Raw genomic sequence first — 18,533 nt, 5'->3', positions numbered from 1 at the left:
TAAATAATATTATCACTCATTGTAACTTGAAATAAATCAAAATGAATGTAAAAATAACAAAAAGTAAGGCAGTAATACACAACATAGTCTACCGCCACCACCATTTAGACTTGCTATCAAAACATAGCCAGTAGTAGGCTAGAGTAGTATAGCCGCCCGCCGGGGAACACCACCGCTTCGTTTTCCTTTGTCGGGTCTTAGGCGGTATGCTAACAATAACAACATTTTCACTATTAAAATAAGGAAATGCGATATTATCTTTAATTTTTAATCATTCTTAGAAATTACTATAAAAATATGTGTGCATGATTTCACAATCTGTCCAAAAACCTTGCGCAATTTGCAGATTACTTGCGCAATTTAATACGTTGCTTGCGCAATTTGAAAGGGATGTTTCAATTCAAATTGCGCAAGGAATTCTTTGCGCAATTTTAAATTGCGCAAATCGTTCAAATCGCGCATAACACTTATATTATAGCCTAATCTACTTTAATATATATAATATTCTCATATTTTGCCTTTTTGTTGGTAGTTAGTAGTACTACATTAGTACCAGTATTTTTTATAAATAAATTTACTAAAAATGCAATAATGACTTATTTATTAATGATATCTTGGCATGCTGAATTAATTGTTGATATTCTTTCATGACGAAGCTGACTTAAATGTCATTCTATTCAATTAAATATGAATGTATAATTCATAAAGGTTAAAATGTAAAAATTATGTATGAATTCAATAGATATGGAAGCATCCAATACCTCCATTGAAACCAACTCCACAACAAGTTACTGCTGGCCCATTACTATTCTATATTTTTATGTTATCATTACTGTAAATAATCACTGCAAATAATCATTGTATATATTTTATAATTTTTTTTTATAAAATTCACTGTTCTGTAGACACATTATTGTTAGTATTACTAAAAACATTATTATGATTTGAAAAAGTTTACAAGAAACAAAAGAAATAATGGATAGTATACAAACCAAAGAAGGGTTTAACGCACTTCCCTTTTGCTGAAGTGCCCTGAAGTATAAGGTATAGTAGGCTATAGTATACCTAAGTAGCAGATGTGTTGGTAAATAAGCCTTGCTCATGACAATGTTTGCTCATTTTGTAGAAAAAACAAACCCCTTTGTAAAAATCCTGGCTACAGGCTTGGTGATTTTAACAAAATGGATGAGGAACGACAGAAACCGGATTCTTCAACAGAAAGAAGTGATCAAAAGGTCTGTTTGACTTAGTAATACTTTTGGTTAAATTGATATACAGTAGTTCATATTATACAGACAATATGTAATCAAATACTACAGTAAATTTATTTTATTAATTTATTCATTCATTTTCTTTATTTCGGATATTACATCCATATACAAATCATTGAAAAAACAAAAAGAGAAACAATTTCACCAGGAAATTAACAATATAAGCAACTTCCACAAAATCAACCTACAATATCCTAAAATATCAATTTGCACCAACGCTGATGTAGGTTGGATTGTGGAAGTACGTTAACTATGGTTAATGTACCATACATTACTAATCAGTAATTGTAAAACATTATGGACATGCAAAAATAGGAAGTAGACCAGAAACTGCTAGTAAACTAGATTTCTCGAACAGAACTTTTTTCAATATGTTAGAACCTTCTTTGTTGTTTATAAATTAGGTACATTTCAATACAATTGCAATTTTTCCTTTATATTCACTGTAACAGGAAGTAAAAGAAAATGAAAATAGTGTTCCAAAAGGGTAAGCATACAGTACTGTACAGTTGATTACATTTTAGATTATAGATATTTTATGTTAATGTAACTAATAATAATAATGGTAGTCTTATATATATATAGCGCCTGATACAATGTTTCTAAGCACTTTACACACAAAATTGAAATAAATAACCTGAAAATAAAATTGTAGCCAACAAATTATTATTTTAATAAAGATATTAAAACTTTTTTATTTATTTGTTATGTTTGTTTAGCACTGGTATTGTCAATGATGAGATGTTTCTCCTCCATAAATGCCCTTTTGGAAGGTAGGTTTATTCTGTAATAATTATATAAACTTTAATTTTGTTTTCTAATCTTTTTTTAATATTAAGTTCTCTGGTTGTTTAATGCTGTTACTGTTGTTCAAAGAATCAATTAATTTAATATAATATACAGTAACATGCAAAGAATATTCCTATTAAACTTATCCATGCTAAAATAGAACAAAAACATTTTTTTTTTTCAGTTTAAATGTGATTTTTCATCATTCTTCACTAATCCTTTGTAAATCAATCTATAGTTTCTTTTCATCAATTTTAAAGATTTAAAATTTATAAATAAAACTTAAAAAATAAGATGATTAAGGTTTGCATGGTCTGAGCATTAAGCAACTGCTTATATTGAAGAGATTAAGTTGTTTGGTGTAATAATTGTTGTTGTAAAACCACCATACTGTAAATAGTTTTTTTTTAAATTAAACTTTGAGAACATTTTGTAATGTTTGGTGAATCTGTGAAAGCATGTTGATAAAACGATGATTTATTGCTAGTATTGCGTAGTCTACTCTATTTATTTATGCATTTGTTGTTTTTACTATAAACAATTATTTGAATCCACATACAATAATCTATAAATAATTTTGACTAAACATTTAAGATGCTGACGTTAGTTTTGTGCTTCCTGATATTTTTTTAATGTATTCATTCATAACTGTTTTATATGGTAAAAAAAACTATGTAGTTAATAATTTAAAATTTTAAAATGTTGAAAGTGTTCCTCTATTTAAATACCAGCCTAAAAATTACATTTGTAGAATTAGAAACACTAATAATATTAGTGACACTTGTGAAACAATTTAATATGCCAATGACATAGTACAAAGGTGTCTCGTACTGTTTTTTTTAGTGAGCATGGAAAATTAGAGTGTCCTGAACGTCTTAATGCAATTCAGAAGAAATTGACTGAATATGGCTTACTTGATCGCTGCATACCAGTACAGGTAGGAAATTGGACTAACTCAAACCAGGAAAGAGTAAAAATAATCAAGTATTTCACTCTTTCCTGCCCAAACTCAATTCAAGTAGGAAATCAGACTAACTCAAACCAGGAAAGAGTAAAATAATCAAGTAATTTTACTCTTCCCTGCGGCCCAAAAACCCAATACAGGTACTGTAGGAAATCGGACTAACCCAATACTTTTATCAGTGCATACTAAAACAGGTAGTATTGGACTACAGTACTTGATCACTGTGACTGTACAAGTAGGAAATTGCTATTTAATGAATGAGATGTCAATAAAAAACAGAACTATGTTTTGTTCTGTTTTTGTTTGAGAGGCTCCTGTCAAGCCATCTGCTTTATCTTTCTGCTTTTGTCTTCAGATGACCACAAACATTGGATTAAATTCTTTTTCAATATTAATGTTAAATGTAATTATATTGAAGAGAAATTAACGTTTCCATGAATGACTTAATTTAATATTATTTATCAAAATCAAGATGAATTAGAAATGTTTTTAAGAGAAACTGATTAATTTATGATCAAAAATATTAATGTGGTTTTCTTAATAATTAACAATGAAACAATCAGTATGTAAATATGTGCCTGTCATATAAATGTCTTATTGTCTGCTAAATGATACAGGAGCTATCACAACACCATTTGTGTACTGAGTATGTGCAGAAGTTTGTTATAAACACGTTTTAATTACTTTGCATCTTTTTAAATATTTGATTCCAATTTGTCAACATTTTGGTTGTCAATGTACTGCTAGTTTTTGTTGCTAAAAATTAACAATTTTTTTAAAGCAAAAATAAAAAAATTGTTATAGTTTCTTCTGAAATATATCGTTTGGAACTGCAAGCCTACTAACTAGTAAATATAATCTTAACAATATACTACAACTATCACTTATTGCTTTTCCCCTGGGCTAACTTTTAGTAGCGAATATTAATTTTCTAAGTTTATAGGAAAATTGTTTCATCGCTCAATTCAAGTTTAATTATTTTCTGCCAGTTTTATTGCTAAGTAATAACTTATCTGTCAGTGAAATTGTGTTTATGTAGATTATTTTTGAAATCCAATAACTTGTATTGTTCAATAAATTTTGTTTTCAAAGCATAAATAATGTAATATTACAGTTTTATATAACCAATTTTGTTTTTATACCTGTTTCTGAAAACAGAATAAAGATAACTTGATATTTCTTTGTCTTTTAATTTTCTATGTGTTTTGATTTTGTAGGCAAGACTGGCCACCAATGAAGAGTTACTCATATGCCATAGGTAATTTGATTCATCTTGTAAAACCCTTTTAAAGTTGTTTTTATGTAGCACAGATACACATATTTGTCACTTACCTCTATTTATCAAATACAATAGACATAGTTACTTAAGTTGAAAATAAAAGGTAGGGCAGCCGCAGATCGAGAGATTCCACATTAGTGGGATGTAGGTGTAACAAGGCCATATAGACCTATATGGCTGCAGTCGCATGTGCAAATTTGAGTTAGTGTTTACCGACCAACATAGTGAGCTATAGAGTCGTGTTTGCACGCGACTAAAAATGGATATAAATGATCAGTTATTAATACTAAAGTACATACCTAATTTGTTTGTAAATTTAACAGAAATTTGAAAAATATGTCAGATTCTAGGGGGAAGGATATGCCCCATCTATGTTTGCCACTGAGTGGTTCCATATTGGGAAGGATGTTTAATTTTGATTTTGTTAGAACTTAAAATTTAACACTACAATATTGATTATTTGTAGTCAAGATTACATATACAAAATAAGATCCACTGCTACGATGTCCCAAGAACAATTAAAAGAATACGTAGATGGCTTTGATGATCTGGAATGTGTTTACATTGGCAAAGTAAGTCTCCGTGTCACATTATTATTATAGTCATTATTGTATTGCATTCTATTATTTGTATAAATATTATGCTGTACGATTAATGCTTAGTTCAGTTGTCTTTGAACCAAAGACAACATCATACAAAATAACTATTTGATTTTGTTTATTGTTTAAAATTTAAATAAATAGTTTTTTTATTTTTTTAATTTATAGAATACGTATGAATGTGCTTGTTTGTCAGCAGGGTCAGTTATTGATCTAACAACAAAAGTAGTAAAGGGTGAGGTACGTACAAAAGAGTGGAGGCAAGTTCACTGAGTACTCTACTTCAAAATAAGTACCTAATCCTCTCCAAACATTGTAAAATGTATTATTAACTTAAACTAAGAACATTTTCTCAATCGCTACAGACCCACAGCAGCCCCACCATGATTGGTACAGTACACCGAAAAATTATCCCTACGCGATAGTCGTAAGGAAATTTCCTGAATGATCGAAAATCAAAATGGTGCTGTTGGTCTACAGTAATACACACTAACTTTTCCGTGATTCTGTGCAAGGAAATTTGATGATGTATGATGTTACAAAAAAAAAATCCTGTTGGTAATTGAATTGTGGTTGTTTACACCTGTGATTACATTACAATATGAATTGCAATGAGATTATTGAGTGCGTCTTTTCAGAAATCTATTACATAAATTTCAGACGAAATGCCAAATTACATTGAAATCTTGTAGACATGTAATCTAGTTGATTTCTTCAAGTTAATATTCATCAATCAGCTTACTGGATGTTGAAACGCTAACATATTCATGAAAAGTGCGTTCATTTGCTATAATGGATTATGTATTAAGTTTCATTTGGAATTATGAAATTTATTAAAGGTAGAGATGATCACCATTATCAGTTATAAATGAAATGTGAAATATGATAGGTGAACAAGTGATAATTAACTTAATAATGATAACATGTCCGTGGTTATATTTGGAACATTGTGCCACTTAGGCAATTAACGCCTCCCTTTTGGTCATAAGATCAAACTTGTAAAAACATATTTGTCTCCCTTGTGAAAAGAAGCAACTATTAGACAGTTTTGTAGCACTTCAAGTCATTATTAATAGTCCTTATGTTTATTTGAGGTCAAGGTTCACTCTTGCTTCTAGTGCTTTAGTTGATCTATTATACAGACTCTCATGTCATAATTTGTGGAGTTATTTTACATTGTTTTTTTCACTCTATGTCGTGGTTAAGTACGTCACACCCCACTCATTCAATTTATTGAATTATTTCCTTTCCACACTATTTATATTTTTTATTTGTGCTAACTCTCACTTAATATATTTTTGTCTTTAGTTGCGAAATGGCATTGCCCTTGTCAGGTATGTACAAACTTTCATTTTTCCTCTGTTATTATTCTTGTTTTTGTAATAAAATAAATTACAGTAATAACTGAAATGTTCCGACACACAAAACTTTGCTTTTTTTAGGCCTCCTGGTCACCATGCACAAGAGAGTGTACCAAATGGCTACTGTATTTTCAACAACATTGCACTTGCTGCACGACACGTTAAACAAAAGTTTAATTTAGAGAGGTATGTTGGCTTAAAATTATTCTAAAGATATTTTTACTTTTTCTTGAGTTGGTCGATAAGCATCCAGTACTTATTCTGTATTGTTAGAAGTTTTGATGGCCCGATCTTTCTAAAACTTCTGCAATTTTAAATTAAACTGATTCAAACACTCTACTTTCACAGTATCAATCTAGACAGTTTTATATTTTATGTATTGTTCTATTACTACTATTGTTGATGCAACTCCTGGGTTGTTTGTTGAAATAACATAAATTAAAATTGTTTGTATTTTTCTTGTTGTTTGCTTTGTATTTAGAATTTTAATAGTTGATTTTGATGTTCATCATGGACAAGGTCTCCAACAAATGTTTGAAGATGATCCAAGGTAATCTTTATTGAGTTTAAATCATACATTATGCCACAGTAAATGTTTACATAGTTAAAAAACCTCATACTAGCCATACTAGTTTTTCTATATGAGGTGATGTATTTTCTCAACTATAAATATTTATTTAAAATCAAGTAGACTGATTGTATTATCAATTTTTATTTTAAAGGGAAAAAAATCAGTAATAACTAAACCTTCAAAGGATCAGTGTTTTTGAACTTACAAAATAATCTATACGATAATGATTTGATTTTTCCATAATTATTTATTAGAGAAGAGCAACACTAGATTGTTATATTTTGATGTTGATCTGTTGTTTTTTATTTTTTTTTAGTGTTTTATATTTTTCTATTCATCAATATGGACATGAGACCTCCTGGCCTAACTTAATAGAAAGCAGTTGCAAGTACATAGGTGTAGGAGCAGGAGAGGGCTACAATATTAACATCCCCTGGAATGAGGTTAGTAAGTAGTTGCAAGTACATAGGTGTAGGAGCAGGAGAGGGCTACAATATTAACATCCCCTGGAATGAGGTTAGTAAATAGTTGCAAGTACATAGGTGTAGGAGCAGGAGAGGGCTACAATATTAACATCCCCTGGAATGAGGTTAGTAAATAGTTGCAAGTACATAGGTGTAGGAGCCGGAGAGGGCTACAATATTAACATCCCCTGGAATGAGGTTAGTAAGTAGTTGCAAGTACATAGGTGTAGGAGCAGGAGAGGGCTACAATATTAACATCCCCTGGAATGAGGTTAGTAAGTAGTTGCAAGTACATAGGTGTAGGACATTTCTTACATTATATTAATATGTTCATTTAATTAGTTGTATATTTATTTGTTACTCTGTATTTTACTCTATTGTTTGTGGAAATATATGTTATTATTATTATTACAATCTTTGTTATCATGAACAGTATAATCATTTTCTTTGATAGATTGGGTTAGGGGATGCAGAATATCTAGCTGCCTTTCAACAAGTTCTTCTTCCAGTAGCTTACGAGGTGATTATGTTTTATCAACTTCTTCTTCCAATAGCTTATGAGGTGATGATGTCTTATACAAATATTGAACAAAACAGATTGGAACTAAAGTTAAATTAAAGCAGTTCTTTGATTGCTGTAGATTTCAAATTACTCTACTGCAGTTCTTAATGACCGTTTTTATTTTTTAATTTTAATTTTACATGATCTTTTTAGTACAATCCTCAACTGGTTTTTGTAGCGTGTGGAGTGGATGCATCAATTGGCGATCCAGAGGTATGACATTCTAATTCGCCGATTTAAAATTTGTAAAAATTACAGAGCTGTCTAGCTTCTAAAGTTTAAGAAACAATATTGAGAAAAGGTATTTTTAAAATAATGTAATTATTTAAGTAATAATAATATTTTGGCACCAATGAATAATAAAGAGTGAGAAAAGCCTGAAGCCGAAACAGATTCTGCACTCATTCCATTTAATATTAGTAGATGGAGATCTGTATAAATTATATTGACTATTAAGTATTGTATCACATTTTTTTTTTTTTGGTGTAGGGTTTCATGCGAGTTAGCCCAGCGTGTTATGCTCATCTGATGAGCATGATAATGGGCCTAGCAGATGGCAAAGTCTGCTGTGCTTTAGAGGTGAGTAACCCTTCAACATTTAGGTCCACCATAAGTTCAACATAAAAGCCGTTTTAAGTTATATTTGCCCCTAAAGACAGAACTTTGGTTCAAATCCAAATGTATTCATAGTTTTAATTGTGCTATATAATTGTGACACATTTTGTCACAGTACGCAAGAAATCGCTGGGTACCGAAAAGTACTGTTTGTTTCCCCTCAATCATAATTTGTTTAGACCCCATCCCTAGACTATCTACTCTACATCCCTGTATCGTTGCTGTGATACTGTTTCTTATCATTAGGGTGGATACTGCTTAGAGAGTTTGTCAGAAAGCATTTCAATGGTTGTACGCACTTTACTTGGAGATCTTTGTCCACAATTACAACCACAAAAACAAGTTAATAAAAAGTAAGCTCATTTTCTGTATAATAGTTTGTTTTATAACTGTTTTATTTATTTTGCTCTGTTTTTGTATCAAGCACTTTTGCATTAAGTCCAACAAGCATTTTATAATTAGTTTATGTTTTTTAAGTTGACATACTGTAGACATAGTTTTAGCTGAATTTTAGTTTCATTTGAATGAATAAAATTATAGAAAGAATACACTAAAAGAATACAAGGATTGAGAAATACTTTTGTTTGTTTCTTCTTTTATAACAGGTCGTTTGATAGCATTTTAGAGACAATTGCCAACATCAAACCATTCTGGAAATGTTTCCAACATCAAGGTAAAAATCTACATATTTATTTAAAATATGATGTTGAGATAACATATTTTTAAAGTTGAATAAATTTTAATCTAAGGTTGATGTTAACACTGTACTTCTCTATGGATTTGTTTTGTAGATACATCTAAGGTTGATATTAACACTTTACTTGTCTATGGATTTGTTTTGTAGATACATCTAAGGTTGATGTTAATATTGTACTTCTCTATGGATTTGTTTTCTAGATACATCTAAGGTTGATGTTAATATTGCAGTGTATACAGAAAAAGATGTGAGTGTAAGTAGCGGCTTCAATGAAGACCCTATAAAGACCCTCGCCAACATGATGGCAGAAATTCAGCTTACAGTACCAAAATACAGGTAAGATTGTCGTTGTGTTTGCCCCTTTGTGATCTTTTTGATTATTGTATTTTGCTTCTAGTGTTAAAATGTTTTTATTTCATTCATTTATCAGTGAAAAATTACTTTCATTTATGGTCATTTGTTGTTAAAGCCTGTTTCCACCAGGTGATTTTATTTGCACAAATTAGAAATCTTTTCATCTAATTTTAAAACCAACCAATCAGACCTGAGGAATGTTTGATTTGCCTAGTGGGAAACGGACATTAACAGACATGTATGTCATGTCATGTTCCATCAGTTTAATGTTTTTGATAATTTCATGTATAATTATTTAGGTCATCTTATTACATGCTCGACTGATTTATTCTACTTTGATTTCTTCCGTTAAGTTCAGTCTTTTTTCTGTTAATCTTTCAGGACATGTTTAGTATATGATGATAGAATGAGGTTACATCACACAGTGTTGTAAGTATTTATATATTATTGTTTAAACAAATAGTATAATACCTTCTAAACTATTACTCATTGGATCAAATATGTTTGGATACTTCCAATTATGTTGAAGCTGCAGTAATCAGTGCAGGTACCAGGTACCTATTTGTACACCTGGATAGAGATAGGTAAACTAATAGTAAAATGTTTTTCCTCGGTATACAAAAGATGGGACAAGTGGTTCAAATTCCTAATTCCACAATCAGAAGTATCTTTTTCCATTTCTGCTTCTTTTATTTCTTAATTTCTTTCCAGTAACCATCCAGAACGACCGGAAAGAGTATCATGGATATTTGAGAAACATGAAGCACTTGGACTTGTAGAAAGATGCCGCCGTTTACCGGTATAATACATTCTATATGTTTTTTTTTTATTTCATCAACGCCTACCCTGTCCCCAAGGATTCTAGAGTTATAGATACATACATTCTCGCATCTCATTCTCAAATTACTGACTTCAGAGAATGCTATGTCTACGTTTAAATGTAATAATACCTTAGTGAGTGATATCCTTTCGTTCTAATTTGTAAACTTTTTTTTTTTTTTTGAATATTTTAGGCTAGATATGCAGTACACAAAGAAATTGAATTGTGTCACAAGTAAGAGAATTTAAATTTGAAATTACGTTGACAATTAACTTATAATTGAGAATGAACTTTTATATACAAATGCAGTAGTAGTAAACTGTCCTTGGGAAATGTTAAGTTTCACAAATAAAATGTTTTTTAAAAATACATTTGAAATTGTAAAAAGTATTTGGAACTGAAAGAGCTTCAGATTTTAAGTTTAATTGTATTAGGAAAGATTTTGTTGACATATTCTATTAAAGATGTATTGTCCCCCAAAAACATGAACAAATAAAGATTAATAAAATCACATTTTGAATAGGCAATTTCACAGTTTTAATAAAGTTATTCACTTCTGTAGAAGAAAAATCATAAAAAATAATTATTTCACTTATAAAAAGACAAAAGAAATGGTTAATTTCAACCAAAAACCATTGTCTTCCAGACAATTTAGGTATATTTTGCTTTAAATTACATTTTTTTGGTGGAAAATGTTTTTTTTTTGGTTCAAGTTTTTGGTCATAGTGAATAACTATTATGTGATATTAAAATGGCATATTCAAAAAAAAAATTAACAAATTATTTTTTAGGGGACAATATATCTTAATATTATCTTTTAGATTATAAGGAATTTTATTAATTTAAATGATTGCCACTTCTCGTCCATTTTAATTTAAGTGCAGCGCATTGAGAGCTTGCTTATATGCACTATGTAAATGAACTACTATTATTATTTTCAGTATTGATTACATAGAAACTATGGAACAAACCAAGTCAATGTCTTTTCGAGAATTAGCAAAACAACAAGAAAATTATGATTCGATATATCTTCATCCAGTAAGACTTTTTTTTATTCATCCCACATTCATTCAAAGATACGTTCATTCCATACTTTGTCATATACAGTATTTATTCTAATTTTTTCAATCATTTTGTTAATCGAAAATATGTTATCCATTCATTTATTATAAATTATGTATTTTTTTAGGCAATTTGTTTTTTGATTTTCACTTCAATAACTAATCTGTAATTTGATATTAATCTTTTTTTCTTGTTATTCTATCAATTATTCATTATCTCAGTTTTTAATTTCGTTGATTAACTGAGAAGTGATTGATTGGTTTTTTTATTCATTGACTGCAAACTCTTTTGCTTTAATTAATTAAATTTGCACAATGATGCACAACAGTCTGGAGACATGAGGACATATCATCTTCCCAAAACCAGACTGGGCCACTCCAGACACAATTGTTCAGTTGTCACAACTTAGCGTCCTTATCTTTTTTTTAATCACAATTTAGAGTCCGGTTTTGGAGGATATATTTTATTATTATATTTTCTGTATTTTAAGATAATGATAATAGTCTAATTTGTATATCTTAGGATACCTATGCTTGTGCACGTTTAGCGCTTGGTGGTGTCCTAACAATTGTGGATGATGTCCTCACAGGCAAGGTAATAAAATATTTTTTATTTGGCAAAAAAAAACTATACACTCGAAAGTCATTTTTAAAACCGGTTGTGATTATAATCCATCATTTTTAATCATCGCAGTTGTGTTTGTTTATATAAATGTGTTGTTTTCTTACACAACCTATTTATTTACAGTATTTATTAACTTTTCTCTTTCTCTATTTAACAGTCTGTTAATGGCACTGCAATAGTAAGGTAAGCCACTGTATTCTATTAGTTAGTAAGTGGAAAAAACGCATGCTTGTCGTTGTCCTACGTAGAATCTGTGTCTATCCTGAGCTGGTTTCCGCTCAACCACCCGTCCGCTCCACGTTTTGTGTAAATGGTCATAAGATATAATATAATTCTATATTTTTGTTTTCCACTTTACCGTTTCCACTCGTTTTGCTTGTCATGGACATTAATTCATCTGTATACACAATCAATTCATTTCCTAATATATTGACAATGATCGCTTGTTGTATTTTCCCTTCCTGTAGACCGCCTGGACACCATGCTGAGGAGAAGTTTGCGTGTGGTTTTTGCATATTTAACACAGTTGCAGTTGCTGCAAAATACGCCAAACAAATGTATGGTGTCAAAAGGTATGAAAACAATCAATTTTTAGTAACCTCCGCCAAGGAGGTATATGTAATCGATCGTGTTTGTTTGTTTGTTTGTTAACAGAATTACTCAAAAAATAATTACAAGATCTTTACCAAAATGAAAATACAGATAGATATGTGGTCAAGGACCACTCCATTAAATTTTGGAGGCAATCCGGACCATGGTCCCAATTCTGGACTACTTTTTAGTATAATTTTCTGTCCTGCTAGTGTTAAAAGATAGGACAGAATTTTCAAAAGCTGGCGAGCAGTCTTAAAGTAATAACAAGTAAACTGAAATTGCATTTTCTTGAGAACTACATGTCCAAAAAACAGTTGGTGGAGGTATGCACTCTCGGAGTGGCTTTCTTGTTAATTAATGTAATCTATTTTACATATTGCTATATTTTCTCCAATACATACTGAGTTATAAAATAACAAAAAAAGAGGTTTATGAGGCTTTGGGTGTGGGCTTCTTACATGACATAGAGTGCCAGAACATGAAAATAGCCTATCAAAAGCAAAAATTAGAAAAAACCTAGACCAGGTGGTGAGTATATCAGATTTGGCGTTTGCAACTAGTTGCATTTTAAAGTGTTGACGGAAGGAAAGAAAGAAAGATAAAAACAAAGAAAGAAAGATACAAACAAAGAAAGAAAAAAAATACAAAGAAAAAATGAAACAATGAAAGATAAAAAGAAAGAAAGATACAAACAAACAAACGGCTGAAAAACAGAACCCAGTCTGCTGAAGGTGACCGGCTAAAAACAGTACATTAATATGTTTGTGACTTCTGTGACAGGTTATTACTCTTTACATTTTGCAGTTTCTTCCTCAATCTTCTCATTTCACTTTTTTTGCCTCACTTATTCATTCCTTTTCATCCTTTCATTGTATTTTATATATTTCAAAGAGTGTTAATTGTTGATTGGGACATTCACCATGGTAACGGTACTCAAAACATGTTTGACAAGGACCCAAGTGTGTTGTATATTTCTCTGCATCGTTATGATGGAGGAGCGTTCTTTCCAGCTTCCAGTAGAGCTGAGCCTGATAAAGTTGGACTAGATGAAGGAGCTGGGTTTAACATTAACATTGCTTGGAATTGGGTAAGAATTTAATATTCGGAAGCTTGCAATTTGCAACATGTTTCTTTGCTCCCCACCTCGACCAAGTTTGAATGGTTTCTATGTCCAGGCGACGAGCTGCGGCATCCTTTAACCTGACCTAGATAGGTCATCACAAATTGAAAAGCTCCCAGTTATTGCGGGTTGGTGCTCATTGCTTGAATTCCAGGGTTATGGATATAATTTTAAATGTAGTTACATTTTTTTCGTATATATTTTTCAGGCTAAAATGGGAGATGCCGAGTATTTAGCAGCCTTTCAGCAAATCATCATGCCTGTAGCCTATGAGGTAAGCTGTTCATGCCTAGAAAAGTACATGTGAACCCCATCCTGTGCTTCTTATACTACATGTAAAAGTTTGGCACACAGTTTGAAATGTCACAGGTCAAACTGTGTGTATAACTTGTGCAAGAACACAAATAAAAAATGATTCTGGAAAAACGTTGTTTTAATGATATCAAACAACTCAGTAAATAACAAATAACTGTTGGATTCGATCCCGTGATCACTTACTTGCAGGAGTATTATGCTGTTAGACCACTGGTTATCTGTGTGTATTTTCCTTTTCTAGTATGCTCCTGACTTGGTATTTGTATCTGCAGGCTTTGATGCTGCCTTGGGAGATCCATTGGTAAGTGTTTTAAATTGAAAATAAAGTTGTCGGGGTTGTTTAATTTAAACTGTTCAGTTTTGTACAGTTTGCCCTTCGATAGACAAACCAGAGTGTTATGAATGTTTCTAAAGCTCTGTCTACACTATCACACTTTATGAGACAACAAAATATGATGTGCCCAAATATGCCAGTGATATGACATCATCATGTCCATATATGGTCACATCACATTTTTTGTCACATGAAGTTTGATTGTGCAAACGGAGCTTTAAATATGTACTAATATTTCTGCTTTTTTCCATTTAGGGTGGATATCTTGTGAACCCTGAGTGTTATGGCCAAATGACTCACATGTTAAGCAGCTTAGCCAATGGACATGTTATCGTTGTGTTAGAGGTACAGTATGTTTGCTATCAATTGTATTACTATAATTTGATTGTTTTAGTCTTGGTACAAATCAGTGCCAAAAGGTTTGGAAAAATCTGATATTTAAAAAAAATGAGGGGTAGTCGAGCTTCCAAGGGGGACGGAACTGATACTGTATGATTGCCATAAAACGAGCTTTGTTACTTATACAGGGTAAAGGACATTAAACTGAAAAAGTTTTAGTTAAAATACATATTTATTTATTTCTTAGGGTGGTTACAACTTATCATCGATTTCCAAATCAATGGCACAGTGTACCCAGACATTGTTAGGTGATCCTACCCCTGTACTCACTTCTGCCAAGCCAGCCAACATGCAAGCTGTCGCGTCCATACACAGCACTATTCAGTGCCATAAGCCTTACTGGAAATGTCTTCAGTTTATAAGTAAGTTTTCTCTTTTGTGTAAACAGCACCTTTGTTGCTGTAGATTGTTAGCTTGCTGGATTTCTAAATGATCAATGAAGAACTATGAAAATAGAGGTTTTAATAAGGAAAGTTTGTTCAAGTACATTTTGTAGAAACAGTTTTTGTAATCTGTTAATCGAATTGTTCTTTAATTTTAAACAATGCATTTTTTTTTTTCAGGACCACTACCAGTAGTCACAAAAGACAGGTAAATATTAAGGTTGTGTTAATGGATTGGTTGCTGCAGTAAACTGACTTAGATTTACTGCAGTAATATAACTTTGTTATGTTAATGTACTGTAATTGTACTACAATATTGAATTAGAAACTCTTGTGAATTTGGTTGTGTATATAACATTTTTTTTTTTCCACAGCCAATCAGAGAGTGGAGGCAGTGGTGATGCTACCGCCAAGCCATCAACCAGAGCATCTGCAGCCAGCAGTACCTCTGTGGATGACCTCATCCAGTCTACATCAGAGATGTCAATCTCATCCAACAGTGCATGTCCTGATGAAAGTTTCCACTCTTGTTCTTCGGATATACAGTCTCCTGAAGCGGTCAAAGGTCGAGGTTCTGGTGATGTCTTTCACAAGACGCAACCGACTGACAATGTAAAGGTATCGGAAGATGCGATTGGAGCTGTAGGTGGTGTTGCCCAGCAGCCTGGAACCATTGGTGCCTTGACAGACATTCTTGGAGAAAATGTGAGTTTTAATTGGATTTCAAAAGGCAGAATGTACAGATTAGTTTGCTGTAGATCAGTAGAGGATCTCTAAATGTTTATTTATTTCATATTGCAGATGTACGCAGTAGTGCCACTAACATGGTGTCCACATCTAGAAGGCGTTACCACTTTGCCTGAAGGCGGGCTTCACACTGATGAACCATGTTTTGAATGTGGAGATAGGAAAGAAAATTGGGTGTGTCTGCACTGTTACATGGTATGAAGACTTTTGCATCATATTTTAATATGACGTGTGTGTCCTTAACACACTGTTATGCTATACTATCTATACTATAAGAGACAGCTCCTGTACAGTTGTTCAGGCCTGCTTTCATTGTATTAGCTAAATTGGGAATTGCTCAGTTCAATCCTGATTCTTTCAAGAGCTCTTCTATAATTCCAGGCAACAATCTTGTATTGTCTTTTCTTAGGTTCTTTGTGGACGATATGTTGAGTCGCACATGGTAAAGCATGGTGTTGTAAGTGGTCACTGCTTAGTTTTAAGTTATGCAGATCTGTCAGTCTGGTGTTATGAATGCGATTCTTATGTACATAATGGGGTAAGTTACGGTCTAGACACATTTCAGCTATACAGCTTTTTAGAGTAAAAAATAACAGTATTTAGAATCATTTTAATGTACATTAATTATTTCTTATTTTTTTAATTTTTAGATTATAATCCCAATGAAGCGAGCTGCACACATAAGTAAGTTTGGAACTGACATACCAGGTGGTAGCTAACTTGAGTACAAGGTGTTACCTAACTTGCATACCAGGTGGTATCTAACTAAAGAGTACTAGGTGGTAGCTAACTTGAGTACCAGGTGGTAGCTAACTTGCGTACCAGGTGGTAGCTAACTCGCGTACCAGGTGGTAGCTAACTCGAGTACCAGTTGGTAGCTAACTTGCATACCAGGTGGTAGCTAACTTGCATACCAGGTGGTAGCTAACTTGCATACCAGGTGGTATCTAACTAAAGAGTACCAGGTGGTAGCTAACTTGCATACCAAGTGGTAGTTGAGTAGCAGGTGGTAGTTAACTTGCATACCAGGTGGTAGTTAAATGGATACCAAGCTAACTTTAGCCTTTACGTTAAGATTGTACAAGAGAGTTTTTAGGTAAATTCTATAGCTATTCTTGTAAATGATAAAAAAAAATGGTATGCGAAATAAAGGTTTTACCAATGACATCTCATTGCAGTGAAAGTATCAAACTACAGTACTTCATATATTTTGCATCAATGTGTTTTAATATTTTATTATTTATCTAATGCAGTAGTATTTAATAATAAACCCTTAAATAGGAGACTCCAGGTAATTAAAAACAAACAAGGAAAACCTTATTTATTCTATATTTGCTAAATATTATATAATAAGAGAATAATTTAAGAATTAAATAAAATGGTTTTAATCTAAAATAAAATATAACATTCATACTCCAGAACACCGGGCCATTTACCCCAACGTTTTGTATGGTGTGCGCCTCAATATGAAATGGATATACTGTTTTATTGACTTTATACATACATTTTAATTTAATATACTATATTCTTTGATTTAATTGAAATATTGAATATTAATTTAGATGACAATAAATAGGTGTTTTGTAAACGGAATTCTAAACGATAAAAACTAAGCCTTTCGAAGTTTGTTTTGAGTAAATAATATATTTATTTTCAAATATTGAATGTTAATATTGACATATTTATCTCTACTGGAAAAATAAATGTCATTTTGTATTATAATTCGCAGTTAGTCTATTTGTGTTTGCTGATTTTTTTTTTTAAATCGAGTATGGAGCGTCATGGGGTAACAAAGAGTTCGCGTTTTTGGTTCACAAACTTGTTCGTTTATGTAGAAAAAAACATTTCTGTTTGTGAAATACGTTCTTCATTTTGGAAATGTTCGTTTGTAAAAAAAAAAGGTGTGGTTAGAAGCTGGCCTGGTTGGTTCCGGTTATCCAGGGCCCGTGTGTTTGTGGTAACGAGAATTGAAGAATATTTTGCGTGTCTCGCGCGTACGTACGCACGTACGATGCGCATTCAATTGCAAGAAACCAGAGCGAGCAGCATGCAGAGAGCGATCTGAAAACTGTTTTATTTGTTTCACAGTTGTATATAGTAAGTACATTATTGACAATATGAATTGACAAGATCTTTATATTTATCGCACCTACTAGGTATCCACTTTTTTGGTGTAGCCCATGCCATATCAGCCTCTCCTCCGACATCTAGAAAGCTTCTCGCACACCCTCGTTCTGCTGCTGCCGCCGATGCGGGTGGGTTGATGGGGTGAAGTGACAGGCTGCGCTTTTGTTGGTGGGGTGTACCTTAAAAATGCACAACATGAGTGGGGGCCCGACAGTACACAATCAAATGACTAATTTTTCGTTTTATGCATTCGGGTTTGATAGTTGTTTAATATATAAACTGAGTCAAGTAGACCTAGCCTAGGCCTAGTAGGCTACTAACAATATTAATTACTGTATACAGCAGTAACAACAACAATACTTAAATTAAAATATAAAATATAAACTTAATTTCAGGATTTTTCGATGATGAATACAAAACCGATTGTTTTACTTTTGCTGCGCTTTTGTTGGTGGGGTGTACCTTAAAAATGCACAACATGA

The 18,533-nt window shown here is 32.0% G+C and overlaps 1 protein-coding gene across 2 annotated transcripts; it reads left to right on the top strand.

The window, feature by feature from the left end:
- The first annotated feature begins 1,122 nt into the window (after positions 1-1,122).
- LOC144855922 (protein deacetylase HDAC6-like) lies at positions 1,123-17,615 on the top strand. 2 transcript variants are annotated; one of them, XM_078713880.1, is made up of 34 exons: positions 1,123-1,235; positions 1,724-1,758; positions 1,991-2,044; positions 2,904-2,997; positions 4,242-4,282; positions 4,770-4,875; positions 5,071-5,142; positions 6,211-6,236; positions 6,345-6,449; positions 6,745-6,813; positions 7,151-7,277; positions 7,753-7,818; positions 8,014-8,073; positions 8,350-8,439; positions 8,722-8,828; positions 9,081-9,148; positions 9,373-9,508; positions 9,908-9,955; positions 10,238-10,325; positions 10,540-10,580; positions 11,288-11,384; positions 11,931-12,002; positions 12,190-12,215; positions 12,500-12,604; positions 13,518-13,713; positions 13,955-14,020; positions 14,303-14,362; positions 14,651-14,740; positions 14,982-15,156; positions 15,358-15,385; positions 15,552-15,882; positions 15,979-16,119; positions 16,334-16,462; positions 16,575-17,615. In XM_078713880.1, exons 1-34 carry the CDS (start codon positions 1,182-1,184, stop codon positions 16,641-16,643), a joined length of 3,072 nt encoding a protein of 1,023 aa, XP_078570006.1. In that variant the 5' UTR covers positions 1,123-1,181; the 3' UTR covers positions 16,644-17,615. The 2 variants fall into 2 exon arrangements, with proteins under 2 accessions (XP_078570006.1, XP_078570005.1); XM_078713879.1 differs by having other exon boundaries at positions 1,721-1,758.
- Positions 17,616-18,533: the final 918 nt, after the last annotated feature.

Source organism: Antedon bifida, chromosome 11 (genome assembly GCF_963402885.1).
Source record: "Antedon bifida chromosome 11, ecAntBifi1.1, whole genome shotgun sequence".
NCBI lineage: Eukaryota > Metazoa > Echinodermata > Crinoidea > Comatulida > Antedonidae > Antedon > Antedon bifida.
Note: the sequence above shows the minus strand (reverse complement) of the source record. Positions and strands in the feature narration are given on the sequence as shown.

Coding starts and splice junctions, on each gene's coding strand:
- LOC144855922 (XM_078713879.1), top strand. CDS start 1,182: ATGGATGAGGAACGACAGAAACCGGATTCTTCAACAGAAAGAAGTGAT. Junction 2,045..2,903: donor CATAAATGCCCTTTTGGAAG/GTAGGTTTATTC, acceptor TGTTTTTTTTAG/TGAGCATGGAAAATTAGAGT. Junction 9,149..9,372: donor GAAATGTTTCCAACATCAAG/GTAAAAATCTAC, acceptor TTTGTTTTCTAG/ATACATCTAAGGTTGATGTT.